The sequence below is a fragment of the Colletotrichum costaricense genome, assembly GCF_030867565.1.
Source record: "Colletotrichum costaricense strain IMI 309622 chromosome Unknown Scaffold_19.1, whole genome shotgun sequence".
In the NCBI taxonomy this organism is placed as follows: domain Eukaryota; kingdom Fungi; phylum Ascomycota; class Sordariomycetes; order Glomerellales; family Glomerellaceae; genus Colletotrichum; species Colletotrichum costaricense.
In genome coordinates, this window is record NW_026848248.1 from 197,358 (window position 1) to 215,410 (window position 18,053).

At 52.1% G+C, this 18,053-nt stretch overlaps 5 protein-coding genes across 5 annotated transcripts; 3 read left to right on the forward strand and 2 right to left on the reverse strand.

Moving 5' to 3' along the window:
* Positions 1–2,102: 2,102 nt before the first annotated feature.
* On the forward strand, positions 2,103–2,367 carry CCOS01_13925 (uncharacterized protein; the record flags this gene model as incomplete). The annotated part of the gene is made up of 2 exons (XM_060462069.1): positions 2,103–2,197; positions 2,289–2,367. The coding sequence occupies 2 exons, from the start codon at positions 2,103–2,105 to the stop codon at positions 2,365–2,367; spliced, it is 174 nt and encodes a 57-aa protein (XP_060307165.1).
* Positions 2,368–4,459: 2,092 nt separating this feature from the next.
* Positions 4,460–7,333, forward strand: CCOS01_13926 (DNA repair helicase; the record flags this gene model as incomplete). Its single annotated transcript, XM_060462070.1, has 9 exons — positions 4,460–4,476; positions 4,537–4,587; positions 4,659–4,678; positions 4,745–4,876; positions 4,934–5,187; positions 5,250–5,366; positions 5,429–5,759; positions 5,819–5,916; positions 5,978–7,333. The coding sequence occupies 9 exons, from the start codon at positions 4,460–4,462 to the stop codon at positions 7,331–7,333; spliced, it is 2,376 nt and encodes a 791-aa protein (XP_060307166.1).
* A 284-nt stretch (positions 7,334–7,617) lies between these two features.
* CCOS01_13927 (DDHD domain-containing protein) lies at positions 7,618–10,737 on the reverse strand (the record flags this gene model as incomplete). Its single annotated transcript, XM_060462071.1, has 2 exons — positions 7,618–9,478; positions 9,530–10,737. The coding sequence occupies 2 exons, from the start codon at positions 10,735–10,737 to the stop codon at positions 7,618–7,620; spliced, it is 3,069 nt and encodes a 1,022-aa protein (XP_060307167.1).
* A 105-nt stretch (positions 10,738–10,842) lies between these two features.
* CCOS01_13928 (uncharacterized protein) lies at positions 10,843–11,486 on the reverse strand (the record flags this gene model as incomplete). Its single annotated transcript, XM_060462072.1, has 3 exons — positions 10,843–10,960; positions 11,170–11,281; positions 11,411–11,486. The coding sequence occupies 3 exons, from the start codon at positions 11,484–11,486 to the stop codon at positions 10,843–10,845; spliced, it is 306 nt and encodes a 101-aa protein (XP_060307168.1).
* A 4,193-nt stretch (positions 11,487–15,679) lies between these two features.
* Positions 15,680–17,818, forward strand: CCOS01_13929 (dual specificity phosphatase; the record flags this gene model as incomplete). The annotated part of the gene is made up of 2 exons (XM_060462073.1): positions 15,680–17,450; positions 17,511–17,818. 2 exons carry the CDS (start codon positions 15,680–15,682, stop codon positions 17,816–17,818), a joined length of 2,079 nt encoding a protein of 692 aa, XP_060307169.1.
* Between the last annotated feature and the right edge of the window lie 235 nt (positions 17,819–18,053).

An 18,053-nucleotide genomic window follows, 5' to 3' on the forward strand; every position in this document is an offset into this window, starting at 1 on the left:
CTAGGTATCCGTACCTGAGGCGCTGATTTGAATTCTCTTCCCGCCTTCGCGAAGCTGCAAATAACGGGCCGATGAAATAACCTTTAAGAGAGGGATCGGGGTGGCGCTCATCGGCGCCATCAAATGTCAACTTCATGGCTGCACATATTCGAAGACAGAGCAGGCACTTTGGCACACTACTTCGCAAACGGGTCAGCGTTGCCGCTTCCAAGAAATCATCATCTATTATGTCCAATTAGAGAATGCATCAGAACGAAACTCCATCAGCCGGCAAGCCGTGCTCTTTCACCAGCAGATACTCTCACCTCACTCGCTTTCTGACTTCCAAGGTTAGCGTTGCTCCTTGCGCCCCCTCGGCCCCAGGCGCCTCATTACCCTGTTCCTCCCGTGTTCCCATAGGTCGCCATGCGCGCCTTCGCGCCCGTTTGCATGGCGTCAACGCTGGGGTTGGAATGCCTGCTGCCAATCGCCATGCCAAGTATTCTTGTCAGGACTAGGAATTCAGGAGCAGTTGGGTCTTCAATCGCCATGGTGTTGGGCCCTGTCTCTAGAGGGTCCGATTTCTATGGCACCGTCAGCAATACGGATGTGACAACTCTCCATCCAACAATGTACGATGCCTTAATTCGATAGCCTCGAAGGAATCAGCCAAGAATCTAATGCGCGCACCTTATCGAATACCCCTGGCTTCTTCGGGCAAAGTGTGGAGTCTAATCGTCCGTGGGCGGGTTAGAATTCACCTACTACAGTCGATGTGAAGATATTCGCAATGGGTTCCGGGTCCGCTATGGGGCAGCCCAATCTGTCACCCTCATGCTCCGTGAGTCTATGGCTGCTTTGCACGGTATTGAGTTATGAGTCTTTAAGGCTGGCAATGGTTCATCTTGGTGATCGCTGCAGACGTGAGTATTATTGGAGACATCGCGAGTGAGGGTTACGGCTGCATGAAGAACCTTTTGCCATATCAATGGACCTTCAAGCCTGGCAGAGCAAGAGTTCATTAATGAACTGGCATTCTACACCTACAGTAAATGCTTAACTCAATTAGATAGTTGAAATCGAGTTGATACGGCATCGTGGTACGTTTTCACCCACCTACCATGTATGAGGCCCTCGGGTCGGTCACTTTGTTAAGGTATAGCAGAATTACATCTGTTAAGATCCACGAGTAGCATCAGTCTGCCCGGTAGGCGGTGCCTGCCCCTGGGGAAATCTTTCCAACCCTGCCTTTCCTCCCGTCTTTTATACCTCTTCTCCATCCAGATTTGCTCGTGGCAGCTGTCACAGGGCATGGCGTAGGGTATCCGTACCTTCTGTAAGGTACATAGAGGCAACGCAGAAAAGATCCATCAAAGTAAGGTCAGGTTCCAAATCAAGGCAGGTGTGTGCCATCCAAGTCAGGTGCATGTATGTCTGGTCACCGCGAGGCTGGTTGTGCCTGTCGTGCTTTCCTAGGTACTTTGAGGTGCCGTGTGGAAGTCCGTAAGGCTTTCAATGTCAGGGGGGGGATGGAGCACGTCCCTCGGCCGCCGACAGACTACAGACACTACGTACGTAGGTAGTAATACCAGGTTCTCTCTTCAGGCTCTGCAAGGTACTTTTCTGTGGGTGGGATGGAAGCCGTCAAGACAAAGCCAACGGCATCCTCCATCGACCAACTCTCTTTTCTCTCCTTCTCATATCCCCATATTGGCACCGGTATCCCCGAAAAGTCTGGCCGCGGTCCGAATCTTTGACCTTGGCTCTTGCATTCAGTCTAATCCACTGTCAAACTGCTGTAACTCTAGGACATGATAATTAACCACACGGTTATCGGAGTACCGAATATTTGTGATACCTGGTCTGCCAGTCCTTATGCTCTCCTCGACTGTTCCCTTCATTTCTTCGCATCGTTTTTGTGGATTGAAGGATTTCGATAATCTTGTCTTGCGCATCTGGCCATGTATAGAACACACCACGTCGGCACATCTGTCCAGACTACGTAAGGACTGCTGATTCCAAATTAAACTGACCCTACGAGACCTTGCGATCTCCCAACTCCCAGACCTCTAACTTCCTACCATGTCACCGTAGACAGTACGCTACTGCGAGGTGGACACCGAATGAGCAGCATCCTTGCGTTCAGTCTGGCGTCTGCGAACCTGAAGCAAGGGTCCCCAGAAGCGAGACCGCAGCCGGGCGTAAGCAGAGCAACCAGGTGGGTGCTTGATAGGGAACTTTGGTGAACAGGCATTCTACCTCACTTCCGAGCAGTGCGAGCTTTAGCTGAATTTCCCACCCTTCAACATGCCGCCTAAATCGGAAAGCTGTATCTGCGCTCCTTCGCGCAAGCATCCGTGCTGCCAAAGGATCCGGAGTGCCGTCTGATTAAGTGCTGACTGTGACTCGGTCAAGAGATTGCGTCCAATGGCATGGAAATCTCACTTCACTGCGAAGAGATCATCGTGACCACCTACATGTACCTACAACGGCCGCCCTCAGGTTGTCAGCGAGCGGATGCATACCGCGAAGACACCAGCGAGCCAAGCCATGCGCTGCCAAGTCATTGGCTGGCCTAGGCGAGTGGCCGATAAATGCGCTAGATTTTCCCCCAATTGAGTGCATCACCAAGCTCTGCCTTGCAGTCCATGGGAGCTCGAGCCGCGCTTCCTCGTGTAGGGCACGGTGTAATAGGTGTAATAGTGGATGTAATCTTAACTCGGCTCATAGTAAAAAGCAAGACTTGATGAGATGCGAAGCCACGTACAGGCCAAGGTGAATACGCAGCCCTGACGACGAATTTACCATGAACCCAAGGTCATGTTTTACCGGGTTTTGTGGCAAAGACACCGGTGCCGTTGAGCATCCAAGGAACAGTTCGGGCTGAGACCATGTTCGGTATGTCCTGACGTCTTGAGAAACGTCCATGAGCTGTATTCCTCTGTATTCTTATGTTGAAGCCCTTTCCATGAATGAGCGTGTTAAAGGCAGGCGCTCCTCCTGTGCTAGTAAGTTCTTCCGCATGCCGAAAAAGGAAGTCTCGCTCAGGCACATAGCCATGCCGCAGAACCTGAACTTGCGAGACTGGACACTAACTATATGGGAGACCACTGAAAATATATCCAGCGAATATAATACTTTCATAGTCTATCGACACAGTGAGAGTATACCTTGATACTGTGTATTAATAACGCGTAAACGATATGAGAACTGCCCGAGCAGCCAGCAGAGGCAGAATTAAAAACACATGTAATACTTTCATAGCAGCTGGGCAGCTTCGTGACACTGAGGTGGTCATAACAACCTCCTGCCGTCTCAGTATTGGTTCACACCAAGCTGTAGGTTCCGTGTGCCTCTGGCTGCATGATACACCGAATGTACATATGGGTGGTAAGCTTTGCATCACCCAGAAAGTTGTCTGACATGCCCTGAGCCCCCATCGTCGTGGCATCCCACCTCGTCCTTCACAGTGAGAATGTGCCGCGCAGATACGCAGGGTGTGTTCGATTCCCCTCAGCCTTATGCTGTGCCGGGCGGGTAGCCAAGAACAATTCCCCGCCTTCCCGACGGATCCGTCAGCCATCCCGTCAAAGACAATCTACCTTGAGTATCCGAACGCTAGGTGGGCGTGATGAAACCACTACCGAGAAGTCACCTCTTGCTGAATCACGAAAGGAGTGGCCGGTGCTGTGAGTAGTACGAATAACCAGCATCGCGTTTGACGTCTCTGCGCGAAAGAGCGCGAGTACACGAATCGGTTGGAATCCTGATACGGACCAAACAAAACAGGGATCAAATGATGATTGACAGAGACAAAAAGTGGCAGAAAGGTGCTAACGCGACTCTTCAGCGGACTACCTGGCGCAGGCGCTGAACCTGAAGTGACAAGCACCTCAGCCAAGCACCAGCCAACCCGGAACAAGATGATGACCAGCGTTGGATGACATAAGCTCCTTCATCACGTGAGGCCGCGACTGTTTGGCATCAAAGACTGGGAAGCTGTAGCCTGTCGGGATCGATCCCTCAGGTTCGCTGGGCCCGCCTCACGTCACTCATCGAGACAACTTTTCGGCACGGCAGAAGATGGCCATTGAGCTTCGCACTTGACGACTTAGTCTCGACTGTAACCACAAACTCCTTCTCAACCTCGACCTCGGCCCCAACCTCGATCTCGATCTCCACTACCTCTGGAACAACTCTAGCCATAGAGCCGCTTCTGTAGCACAAGATTGCACTAGTCTGATGAGATCTGCTTCGGAATCTGGCGCCCGTGACCGCGCTCCCGCTTTACTCGTCCACCTGGTCCATTTCCTCCTCAATCCACTCCACCTCCCCATTAATCAGTCTCAATCCGTCAACACACATCCTTGACCATCACGACCTTCTCTCATTATTCAGAATCGCTCCTGCCTCTCTTTGCACTCACGTTGAACGATCAACTTGACTGTGTCGCTAGCTGCGGCACTCTTGCCGTCTCAAGATGAAGTTCTTCATCGAGTCAGTTACAGCTCGCGATTGCAAAAGAATCCCGCGTCGCAACTAACATGGAGCCCATAGCGAATTGCCGGTCCTTTTCCCATATCCTTCGATCTACCCTGAGCAATATGCGTGAGTTAGGCCCCGTGCGAGCTGCTCTCAGGCCAAGTATAACGCTGACCAAATGCTGATGTTGGCTCCAGATACATGTGTGATCTCAAAAGTGAGCAATAGTCCGAACGGGATTGAACGACGAACGATGTCGCTGACGTGCTACCCCAACTCACAGAGACCCTGGACGCAGGGGGGCACTGCGTACTGGAGATGCCTTCAGGGACAGGAAAGACGGTTTCGCTGCTCTCGCTCATCGTCGCTTACCAGCAACACAACCCCGAGCACCGAAAGCTAATCTATTGCTCTCGTAAGGATCATATCGTCTGCATTTATACGCGTCTGATCCGCAACTAAAGGTTTACAGGTACAATGTCTGAGATCGAAAAGGCTCTGGCTGAGCTCAAGGCTCTCATGAAGTATCGAGCACAAGAGCTTGGGGAGGAGGAAGAGTTCCGTGGCCTAGGCTTGACAAGCCGAAAGAACCTATGCCTTCACCCCTCTGTAAAACAGGAGAAGAGTGGTTCCGTCGTCGATGCACGCTGTCGAAGCTTGACAGCAGGCTTTGTCAAGGAGAAAAAAGACCGCGGCGAGAACGTCGACGTTTGTGTCTACCATGATGTACGTCTCGGCTACAGTCCTTTTATCTCCCTTGGATCTAACATGTTGCTGACTTGTGGCAGAACTTGGACCTGCTTGAGCCGCACAACCTGATTCCAAACGGAGTTTGGACGTTTGAGGGCCTCTTGAAGTACGGCGAGCAACACAAGCAATGTCCGTACTTCACCGCAAGACGCATGGTAAAAGAGCCAATCGCTGGAGACAAGGCTTTGTTTGGTACAGTGCCACTGACTTCGAATAGATGCAATTTTGCAACGTTATCATCTACTCGTACCACTATCTACTTGATCCCAAAATCGCCGAGAGGGTATCAAGGGAGCTCTCAAAAGACTGCATCGTGGTTTTTGACGAGGCTCACAATATCGACAACGTCTGCATTGAATCTCTCAGCACAGACATCACAGAAGACTCTCTACGGAAAGCCACAAGGGGCGCGCAGAACTTGGAACGGAAGATTACGGAAATGAGGGATACCGACCAAGAGCAATTACAAAACGAATACCAGAAACTGGTCGAAGGACTTCGTGGCGCAGATGAAGCACGGCAAGAAGATGCGTTCATGGCGAATCCAGGTAGGCAATACCACCCGCTAGCTCACTTGCTGGCTGAATGTGGACTGATGTATTCATAGCACTTCCCGATGATCTGCTCAAGGAAGCGGTTCCGGGTAACATCAGGAGAGCGGAACACTTTGTGTCCTTCCTAAAGAGATTTATCGAGTATCTCAAGGTATGTTAGCTACACACAAGGACTGTGTCAAGCATGCAGTTGCTGAACTTTCTTTCGCCAGACTAGGATGAAGGTCAGGCATACGATATCGGAAACACCCCCGTCTTTCCTCGCCCATCTCAAGGAATACACATTCATCGAAAAGAAGCCACTTAGATTCTGCGCCGAGAGATTGACGTCACTTGTGCGGACCCTTGAGCTTACCAATATTGAGGACTATCAACCCCTGCAGGAAGTTGCTACATTCGCAACGCTTGTGGCGACGTATGAGAAGGGTTTCCTGCTCATTCTCGAGCCTTTCGAGTCAGAAACGGCAGAGGTACCCAACCCTGTCCTGCACTTCACGTGTCTCGACGCCGCCATCGCAATCAAGCCCGTCTTTGACAGATTCAGCTCCGTCATCATCACGTCAGGAACAATTTCTCCACTTGAAATGTATCCAAAGATGCTGGGGTTCTCAACCGTTGTGCAGGAGTCCTACAGCATGACCTTGGCCAGAAGATCGTTCCTGCCAATGATCGTGACTCGTGGAAGCGACCAATCTTCCATCTCGACCAGTTTTCAGGTCCGGAACGAGCCGAGTGTCGTCCGTAATTACGGCACTCTCCTAACCGAGTTTGCCAAAATCACGCCAGACGGCATGGTCGTTTTCTTCCCCTCCTACTTGTACATGGAGTCCATCATCAGCATGTGGCAGGGCATGAATATTCTCGAAGAAGTCTGGAAGTACAAGCTGATTCTGGTTGAGACACCAGATGCACAAGAGACGTCGCTCGCGCTAGAGACGTACAGGACAGCCTGCTGCAATGGCCGCGGCGCCGTACTACTCTGTGTCGCCCGTGGCAAGGTCTCGGAGGGCATCGATTTCGATCACCAATACGGTCGGACCGTGTTGTGCATAGGCGTGCCGTTCCAGTACACCGAGTCCCGCATCCTCAAGGCCCGTCTCGAGTTCCTGCGAGAAACGTATCGCATCCGCGAGAACGACTTCCTGTCCTTCGACGCTATGCGCCACGCCGCGCAGTGTCTCGGTCGAGTCTTGAGAGGTAAGGACGATTACGGCATCATGGTCCTCGCGGACCGCAGATTCCAGAAGAAGCGGACACAGCTGCCCAAATGGATCAATCAGGGCCTGCTCGATGCCGACACAAACGTCAGCACGGACATGGCCGTCAGCAGCGCCCGGCGTTTCCTCAAACAAATGGCCCAGCCGTTCCGAGCAAAAGATCAGGAGGGTGTGAGCACCTGGAATTACGAGGACTTAATGAGGCACAAGGAGAAAATGGACTTGGAGCGAATTCAGGAGCTCGAAGAGGTTGGTGCTGGTAGGGACGGCTACGGCGCCGACGGAGGTGACGAGTATGGCTTGGATGATGACCTCGACCATGACTTGATGGAGATTGACGACGGGTTTTGAGGGCATTATATTATGCCAGAGGATCGTCGACCCAGCAATCAAGGTGCAAGGCTCGAGGTGGTAGAGATTCGTCACTTTCGCTGAGACGTTGCGGACGAGGATACAGAAATCTGAGAACGGGGTAAAAACTCAAACAAAATGACACCTGTATATAAGAACGTAAGGATTCTTTACATTGTCTTAATATTTCAGGAAACTCCATGCCTCTCTATCACACCAAGCGTAATTTAAAACCGTGACCTATGTACGTAAAGCTATCTGAGAAGGACGGTCTGAGCTGTCTATCACCCAAGCGGCCTCTTAGCCGCCTTCTGAGCTCTCATGGCAGGTATCGTGTTCTCTCTGCCAGGTTTCCTGCCCACTTCCATACACAACATGCGAATGAAGTCCTGACTCGTCCAGTAGCAAGTATGCGCGCTCAGCATGTTGAGGTACTGGATCTCCAGTGGCCCGCCGCCGAACCTGAGGTAGTAGTCGATCTGGCCATTGTCATTAAGGAGATAAGCCTTTCGCTCAGCAATCTCCTCTCGCGTGAAGTCGTGAACCTCAAGCTCGAGCTGCGAAGGCAAGCGCGCAAAGTTTGGCTTTGGGGCCGGAGGAGGGGCCATGGTGGCTGGCGTAGGTGCTGCGCCGGGCACAAGACTTTTCACTGCATTGCCAACGTATCTGAAAAGGGAGGTGGCGCTTGACGGGACATGTGCTGTTCTCAGGCTGGTTGCATACACCGGATCGATGGTACCATTCAGGAGGTAAGCGATGGGATCCTCCTTGGCCAGTACATTATAGATGTTATCTACGGCGATGCAACCGTATCGCCCGGCCTCGCCCGTTACTTCTGGCGCATTAACGTCGGCGGGATCAGCTCCAGGCTTCACCCTACCGCGCCGAGGTTGAAGCATGCCTCGTTCCAAGAGCAGGAAGAAACCAGCGGGGCTTCCAACCAAGAATAAGTTCTTCGTGTCGAACTCAAAGAAGTCGGGCTTCGGCATTCTTGTCGAGAGGTCTAATTGCGGAACACGTGCGGGTTGTCGAGAAAGAATTTCAATAGCCATGGCGCTACCCAGAGAATGACCGATGAGGTGAGTGCGCCCTCTATCTGCGAATCCGGGGTTGTTGCGGCACCAGAGGCGATACACACGATTGGCCTCTGTCACCAGCGCGTTGATCATCTTGCCCTTGTGGTGAGATAAATAGAAGGGTATGTCGAACATGACATCCGATATCATACTCCTAACTGCGGGAATACTGCCAGGCTCGATATCTTTAAGACTGAACCCGTCTGGCACGTGTTGTGCTTTGTCTTCCTCTGTCATTGGGCCGCCTTCCTCGAACGAGAGTGTATGCCGCCAGTTGATGGGAAGTACCATGATACCATTCTGGCCATCTCTTAACACTCCCTTGACAATTGGGTTCGCCAACTCCGTGTTAACATCACGCCGAAAAGCGTTGATAGCGTGGGTGAAGTGGAAGCTTTCGACTCGTTCCGCAAACTTTTGGCCGATTCCGTGAACCACCAACACAAGGTCGGTAACTTGGCCGCGCTCTTTTTCAGCCTTGCAGGCCGCGCAGACGTCTTGTCCGACTGCCTCGATCGTGTTGCTGGCGGAAGAAGCTGGCTGCTTGGTGGCTTCTCGAGGCCGGTTTTTGTCATGTGTACGCTCCCACACCGCACGATCAAAGCCACGTACAACTGGAATGCCGACGGTCATCCCCTTCATAATCTTCGCAACAGGTCTCCTGCCGTAGTAGGCAGATGGCTTGAGACTAGGTTTGAGGAGAAAGGCCTTGGAAGCATCTTTATAGATGACATGATAAGTTGCGTAACTTCGATGCTGTTGCGTAGCCGAGGCAGTCTTCAGGTTTGGATCGATGGCACCCTCTGCTGCCGCCTCCCCACGAAAGCAGCTTGCGGCACAGAACGGATCTGATGAGATACGAGTATCCGAAACTGGCTCCTTGTCTCCGTCGCTAGGTTGACTTACGTTCTCTGGCCATAATCGATGTGAGACTTTTTCCTCGCCAAGAGGCCCTACATCAACGGCGCAACGGAGCTCATCATTCCACGTCTCGGTGTGAGGCTTGAGCTCTCGGTAGCCAGCCTCTAATTGATTCGCTACAGCTGGGGGTATTGGTAGCATCGTATCTCTATCTATCTGTTAGAGCCTCGAACACATTTGAGCAATTAGAACAACGAACCTGTAGAACCAGGTGGCACGTAGGACCATTGCAATGTCGTTCACAGGGGACCAGTAAATGGGCTTCATTTGTAGAGCCGGGATGGACACCATATGCAACCGCGAGATGCCGACAACAACGTCAATAGCTTCTCTTCTGTAACTTTCATCGCTGACAATTTTAGCTTGCGAAGTGTTCGATCTGGTTCTGGGCGGCTCTGGCATAGTGAACGAACGCCTTGGATCTTGATTTTCGACATCATTCGATTTCGACTGTTCCGAAGGAGGGAACGACGTCGCCAGCGAATCTTGGGGTCGCTGCCGAAGCCCAGCACGCACAAACGGTTTGCCAGAGATACCATCGTCGGCAGCATGCTGCCGGAACGAAGTGCCCAAACCCGGCGTGGAGGGCCGAGATGTTTGCTCGCTTGTCCGGGAATCAGATCTAGTCCTCGACCCAGACTCCAACCCCGTGTTGCCAACCTCTCTTCCCATTCTCTGCAATTCGCTCGCAGCTTCTTGCCGAGGGCTGAATGAGCTGACAATCTCCATTTGCCTCGAACGAGCCGAGTCCGCTCGTGGCCGGGAAGAAGAGACACTCCCGAACTGGGGGCGCGTCTCGCTCGATGCTACGAGACCCCTGAGTTCCATCATGACTTCTTGCACGACTCTCTCCTGGCCGAGCGAAGGGTGATGTTTCCTGGCCAGCGCACAAAAGGTATTCTGGAGCTCGGTAGAGACATCAATGAATAACTCCGGGCAACATGTAGATATCGGGGTGTCTGGAAGAAGATCCGAAGCTTCGCCGGCCGTGGTCGATGTTTGAATGATGCCACCATGCTTCTGGAGGTGCTTGATAGCTAAGTGTCGCGCTAAGAGGCCCAGTTTATGCGCGTTGGCTTTCTCAGTATTGGGACTCAGTTTCCTGTCTCGAACTAGCTGCTCGTGAGCTTGAATATCATCGTTAGACAAAAAGCTAAGCCATGCCTTTTCGAGGGCATTATTGTCACCGAGGGAGAATGGACGAATCGGGCCACGAGCAGTTCGGGCGTCGGACACGCCAGCGATTGTCCCTGGAGACAAAGGGTCGTCTATGGGTAGTATTGAAGAATAGAAAAACTGTGCAGCCACCGCTGGGATGCCATCGTCGACGCCCCCAGTTGATGGCTGGGACACCGGGGCAAGGCGGCACTTGAGGCCGTACGTATGGTTTTGTTCTGAAGAGTCCATTTTGTTCCGCTGTTATCATTCGAGGTCGGGCTTACTATGCTAAGTTCGTCAAGTTCGATGATGTGAGGTTTCTGAATGCGTCACAGAGGCCAGTGAACGGGGAGATCACGCGCAGATCGGAGACAAGTGAGGAAGGTCAAGCGTCGTGGTCAAAGGCGTGGTTGGTTGAAGTATCACGGGTGGCTGTCGGTGAGCCTGCGGAGCGACGTGGACTTGAGCATGGCTGGAGCAGGGTTCTATGAATTTCGCGATCGCCAAGGAGTAGAGGCGTGGTTTCGTAGAGGCAGACTTTAGGTAGTAAAGAAGACGCGTTAGTTATCTTTCAAGCGGGATCGACAAGTGCGTACCGCAATCACTGACGCGATGCAGTAGAAGGCTTACCAAGGCTACCAGCGCAGAGGCCAAGAAGGACTCAAGAGGGCTGATGCGTACCTTAGACCCAGCTTCCGCTCGAAGTCCACAGCATGAGGAGGGAAGTAGAGATGCTGTTGATGAAGCTCCAGGGCTGGGTGGGAGTTGCCGCTTCGATTTCGCGCCTCAGTATCTGTAGGATGTCGATTTTAATCTAGGTCCTTGACAACTTGTGGATGTTAGCTCAGGAACCAGCAGGAGTGGTGCGTAATACTCTGGGCGTGCGCAGTGTTGCCTTAGATTGACTTGCCTTTCGCCTTACCTAAGGAACAGGACAGTAAACGGTAAGGCGAAAGGCCGAAAGCATGTGCTCCGTTCCGCAAGTGTTTTGCTCTCATGCGTCTCAATGACGTAAGATGGTTGATGCTTCTCGTCTAGGGAAGACTGGCCTGCCTTAGGTCAGCATCAATTGAGCTTTAGTGGCACCAGCCACATGAGGCATGGAGGGATCGATCTACCTAGCTACCTAAGCCTTCAGGTATCCGTACCAGTAACCATGTTAAGATATCATCTTAACGTGAGGTCCCTCAGATAGTGGGGACTTCAGGCCCACCCCCGCGACGGGTGCTCCAAAATAAGTGCTTCTGTGACAAAAGTGGGAAAATACCCAAGTAGCTGCCCTGCATCGATCTTGGGGATTTTGTTATTGGCGCTGACGGCTTTCGATCTCGCTGCTGACGCTGTCCACCGAAGCTCGTAGGGTAGGGAATCCGCTATGGCGACATTGTCCTCTGCTGGCGTTGACTGAACCTACTGTGCACAAGGACTCGGCTAGGACACATGGATAGACAGATGCGTTCCTGGTACTGCTTGCTAAGTAGAACGATCCAAGAATCACCAATGTATGATGTGGAGCCCCTCTCGTGCTGAACCTAGGGCCCGGCGGGAATATCTAGTATACTACCACGTACAGGTAGTGCCCACTGCCTTAGACATGCATCCGTTCCGGGAACCAGCAGTCAGGGAGATGTTCTGCCACGGTTTCATCCATTTCATCGCATCTAGTCTGGCCCTTACATCTGACGTTGAGCTTCAGCCGAATTAAAGATGCCGGCATGTATGTGTCCTCTACCAGTTGTCACAAAGGAATATTCGTCCACGGCTATTTGCACATGATAAGTATGCGTGGCTTGGTGTTTCTCCGTACTCACAGGTAGGTAGCAGGGAAGAGTTAGCACTTGATGATTTCCAGGAAGAATTGGAGACACACGAAAGGGTCGAATGCAACCGGCTGAAATAGGTATGGCCCTGGCCCCGCGGATGAGCCGGCCAGTGGAGACGGAATGAGACGACCATAGGTAGCAACGTGCCGTTGAGTTGGACTGAACTGGTGTGTGGTGCCAGGTCGCACATGAAGTGTTCAGTAGATAAGTTGGTAAAGCAATTCAAGACGTCGGTAGAAGTTTCCTTGGGCGCGAGATCTCCCTCTCATTCCGTCTCTGATCAAGAGCAGTAGTCTTGAGGAACTCTGGTGCAGATACCTAGGTACTCGAGTCTCTTGTCGCCACTCAACATGTTTCAAAAAGGGCAGACAGGCAGGGATGTCGCGAAATACAAACAACTTTGAGCCAACGAAATCAACGATAGGCATACACAGTACATAGGGCACCGACCTTACCTACGGTGCCTTCAACCATTAATGTGCAATCCCGCAAGAACCGTGACCACTCGCAACAGTCCCAACTCCCAATTCCATGCCCACCTACCTAAGGTACCGTTCAATCACATTATCTGGTATCTAATCGTACATTGCCTTACGTCAGCCAGTACTAGAAGTGTCTCCCATACCTCAAGGACCACTGTGTATGACTATCTACATAGGTACCCATTTCACTACCTCTTCTATTTGTGTGTACTATCAGGCGGTACGATGATTATATCGCGGCAGACTGTGAATGCACGCAGGCATCAAAACTGAGAGACTGGGAAACTGAGCAAAGGAAAAAGGGAGAGGTAAAGGCAATCGAGTCATCTCATCGTGGTTCTCGATGGCATGCTCTGAGTCTCACCGTGTCTGTTTGATGTATGGCGGGTGCGGTGCAGCGGTGCGGTGATGGCACTCAATCCGTCCACCCTCAATGGCTGAGACTGGCGCTACGACCACATGGATGCCACTGGATGCAGCAGCCGTACAGTAGCGCCTTGCTTCTTCCCCACTTGGAATGTGACACCCCCGCTCGTCCCCACCCCCGATTTCCTGGGTCTAGCCAAGGGGCCCCGGGGCTGGGTCTTGCTGTCTCGACCCTTTGAACGTTTGGTTCACCACTTTACCACCTCTCACACTGCCTCCCTTCGAACAGTAAGTAGTATTTCTCTTTGTACAAACAAGTAGGCACTTGGTATAGTGCCGTCATTTCCTACCCAAGTTGCTAAGATGCTGGTGTAAACCAATGCTATCTGAATTCACAATACTCCATACTGTCGTCGATACCTTGACCGAGCACCTGACGATGGGTCCAATTGTCAACACAGGCGATGGTCCCGGCTACATTCGACCCCGAGTCTTCCGTTGTCATCCATTTCTGATGTACGCTACGGAAACCTCTGTGTTTCTTCTGTCGCCTGACAGAATCAATCTTTGCCTCAATCAATTGAGAATTGGACGACTTGGAGGCCTAGACCAGATCGACAAAAGACATGTCTATCCGTACGGATACGCTACCTTAGCACGGTTTGGTTGGATATCGTTCCTTAGAAGCCGAGGTGAGGGGTAAAACAAACCCGGGGTCCAATATCGCGCCTCGCTAGACCTTCCCTAGCAGCACGCCTGGGTATCTCGAATGGAAGACTCAATGATTGCCAGCTTGGTAGCTTCCTTCTTTGATGACAGCCAGCAGTCAAAGAAATATTGAACAACACGATAGTGAGCAATCAGCCCACGCACCTCAGTAGCATCAAGAGAAATCCTGCGTGACGGTCACAAGACATGAACACCTAGGCAATGAAGGCACCCTCCCATACTCCGTATTATGTATACCTTGGGTATCGCGACCATTAGCGCTAACTTGCACTGCTAAAGCCCTCTGCGGCCGTGCTCCAAGCCAAATAAACGCTGCCCACCATTGGCACTGATCCCCCTTCCCCCCATGTCCCTCTCCAACCCCCTCCTCCCTCCTCTATCCATAAGAGCTCCACATCCTTTGGGCTCCTTGATTGGACAATATGGGATGCCAGGTCAAGTGGCTTGGAGTCGGGGCGCGGACGTCTGCTTGGTCTCGCATGTTGGAGAGCGCTGTCTGCCCATCTCCTCGACGTTGGACAAGCCTAAGATACCTTGCCTTACCTGACTATGCCAGTAGAATGTAGGTACACTTATTACCTGATATCTGAAGGTACGTAGAAGGTGGTAAGGTGAGGTAGGGTAATGTGTTTGAAGGTCGCTTCTCACCATGGTGACGCCGGCACTGTACCTGGCGTGTCACGACTCCTTTCAATGAGCTTAGCACACAACTAAAACCTTTATTACTTCAGTCTACGTAGTAGGTATCCCACGGTTTCCTCGCTTCCCCCTGTGCGTTCGCTCCTTTCCTCTTATTTCCCCAATCATCCGACACCTTTTCTTGACATGATGCCGCCCGCCCCCTTCCTGCCATCATCAAAATAACCTTCCTCCGCCTTTCATTCGGAAAGCATTGTTCGTCCATGTCCTCACTCGTACTGGCAGCTTCAACGTCGGCCTACAATATTGGAGCAACCGACGCTCAGTTCCTACGCTCGACTCATGTTCACAGAGCCGTTTGTATCATTCACAAACAGCGGAGAGACGATAGGCACTGCCGCCCCAGCTTATCACGAACTGGCGCTACTGCATTTCGCTACTACCGGAACGTACCTACACACGCTACACTACCACACTCTACCTAAGCCGAACTGGAGCTACCCTGCTGTTTGGTTGCTTTTTGGCCACGCACGATAAGGATCGCCCATCACCCCAGCCAGTCGATCCAAGGCCCAGCCGATTTGCGGTTAGTTCGAGTGCCTTCCTCACCTTACCGTTCACTGCCTCCAGATATCATCTCTCCCTCCTGTCTCCCTCCCCGAGAGCCCTCTCCTGGTACTCTCTTTCTGCCCTCTCCACCCTGTCTGTCCCCCTTGTACTGCCCCCGTGCTCCCACGCCCGTCTAATTAGTACCCCAACCTGCCGTGGTAACAAACATCCCCCTTCCTTCTTCCTTCCAACATATCTCGGACTTGGATCAATCAGGCGTACGATTCGAGCATCTTTCTCTCTCCTGCTCATCTCATGAGCATTCGAAGGCCTCCTCTATCATTCATCTGTTGTGTCTGTTACCAAATCGACGTCTAACATAGTTTGGTTGGATTGCAGGCATTACCAACTTGGCACAAGAGTCGCGCCCCGTTGTACGCGTGGGTTTAGGCCTTGATTACAACTCCGCCGTCTTTCCAACCCAGCCTCGACTGTTCGCAGACAGCCGGTGCACAGCTTCAATTGCGAATAGCTGCCGGTTCAAGGCAAGAAAGTGAAGGAGACAGGAACAGAAAACAGAAAGAACAGTATACATACTTCAGCATGGCGACGATTGCCCTTCCGAGACCCATTGCCCCGCACCGCCCAACGTCGACGGTGGGATCCGTCCCAACCATATCGCTCGAGTCCATTGGCACTGCTCAAGTGCCCGTACCAAACAAGCATCTTCCAGTTTGTCCTCCAGGTCCTGTTCCCGCCGAGGAGCCAAATACTCCTCCTCCATCACCTCCTCGCGACGACGATTTGATTCAGCAGACTTCGTTGTTGTCCCCCCCCGACAAGTTCTCCAAATTCGAGTCGGGCCCGGCCACCGTATATACCGTAGGCCCCGCCGATGTGGCTGCCGCTGTCGACTATATCTCTCGTCAGCCCTTGCCGGACCCAAACCAAGTCTTCCCATGGTTTCATGGTCTCCATCCTCACAATCACATCCAGCAGGCTTTTTTCATCGCCCGCCACCGTTCACTCCGCAAAACACCTACATGTGTTCGAGGGGTCACGCTCGTCAAAGCGGACGGTGATCTGAGCGTCGCCCGCCTCAAAGGTGCTATAGCCCCACAGGAGCTCATCAACCTGGCCGCCGCCGCCCCCGAATTTCTCGATGTCGACCCTCGCGATGGCTTTTGTGTGAGGAACTTCCAGATTCAGGCTGCAAAAGCTGCCATGGTTTCGGACATTGTTGTTTATGGTCAGGATGAGACGGCTGTTCGCAAAGTGAGCCTCGATATTGCAACGGCACAGCTTCGATGGCGACAGAGGCACGAAGCTCAGGGTCACTCTGTTCCGGACTACAATACGTTCATGTGTTGTTCGCCATTCAACAACTTTGAGAACAACCACAAGGAGATTGTTGCTGTCGACGCTCAGGGCCATTTGACTGGCAATGTCCTCGACTTTTTCCACCAAGAGCGGAAGGAGATGTATGACATGACCAGAGCATCGGAAATATCCCACAATGTTTGGCTCGGTCCAACACCAGAACCTTCCTCAGGGGAGGACCAACAGTTCGATGTTTTGATCGAATGTAGTGATGTCGGTCGGCTTAACCCTTCAGCACTGCGGGCCTTGGCTGAGTCTCGCGTTGAGCCTGCTCAGAGGCCCTACATTGACTTCCCCTCCTCTGGAAGCATCTTACCACCTACATGGTCACAAGCCGAAGCCGATGGCATTTTGGAAACCTGCAAGTGGATTTATCACTTAGCCCATGGCACGCTCCCAGCTACAAACAGCACCGATATCGATAGGGATGGCGACACCGATATGAACGGTCAGGCATTGTCGCCTGTTAATAGGAGAGAGAGAAAAATTCTCATCCACTGTGCCGATGGATACACCGAATCTACCATGCTTGGAATCGCATACTTCAGCTACAGCACTGGCAGGGGCATTCCTGATGCTTGGCTGGACTTGCATACCATCAAGAAGCGGAATTTCTTTGCCTATCCTACTGACGTTGCTCTTCTTACCTGTATCGAGGCCCGGTTGCTACATGAGTCGCCCGTTCACTCAGGTAAGGGCCTCGGCGAAATCACATCGCTGATCAAGGAGCCAGCATGGCTTCCCGGCCTAGATGGATCATTGCCTAGCAGAGTTCTTGAGTATATGTACCTCGGTAACCTATGTCACGCGAACAACCCCGACCTCTTGAGGGCGATGGGGATAACTCAGATTTTGAGTGTTGGCGAGACTTCGATGTGGAGGGAAGGCGAGCTGGAGCAGTGGGGTCCAGAAAACGTCTGCATTGTACAAGGAGTGCAGGATAACGGAATTGATCCTTTGACGGATGAATTCGAGAGATGCCTCGATTTTATTGGTAAGTCGGCAACCCTCGACCTTTTGAAAGTCGGAACAGTGCTTACTTGTTTTACTTCAGAGCGTGGCCGGCGCAACGGAACAGCCACGTTGGTACATTGCCGCGTTGGAGTATCGCGCAGTGCAACCATCTGCATCGCCGAAGTAATGCGATCGTTAAGTCTGTCATTTCCTCGAGCATATTGCTTCGTCCGAGCCCGCAGGCTCAATGTCATTATTCAACCCCACCTCCGTTTCGCGTACGAGCTTCTCAAATGGGAAGAGCTCAACCAGTCGAAGAAAAAGGGCTCATCTAGGGTGAAGCGGGAACTTGAATGGGGCGAAATCGCCAGGGAGATCGCTCTGATGAACCGTCCTTACGCCAGGTAAACTCGACTTCTTTCTCGACTCGGCGGCGTGACGCGTATTCTTCTCCCATGCGTCGACTCCGAAACACTATCTCTCGTTTATTCGCCCACGTGGATCGTCGGACGTTCTTTAATATTACATTGATACCAGTTTTGGATACTTCAGAGACAGCTGAGCAACTGACCCCAAGGTCCAGTCGGTAGCTGTTAACCTAGGTTTGTGTCCTCAGTGGTTAAACTTCATGCGGAATGATATG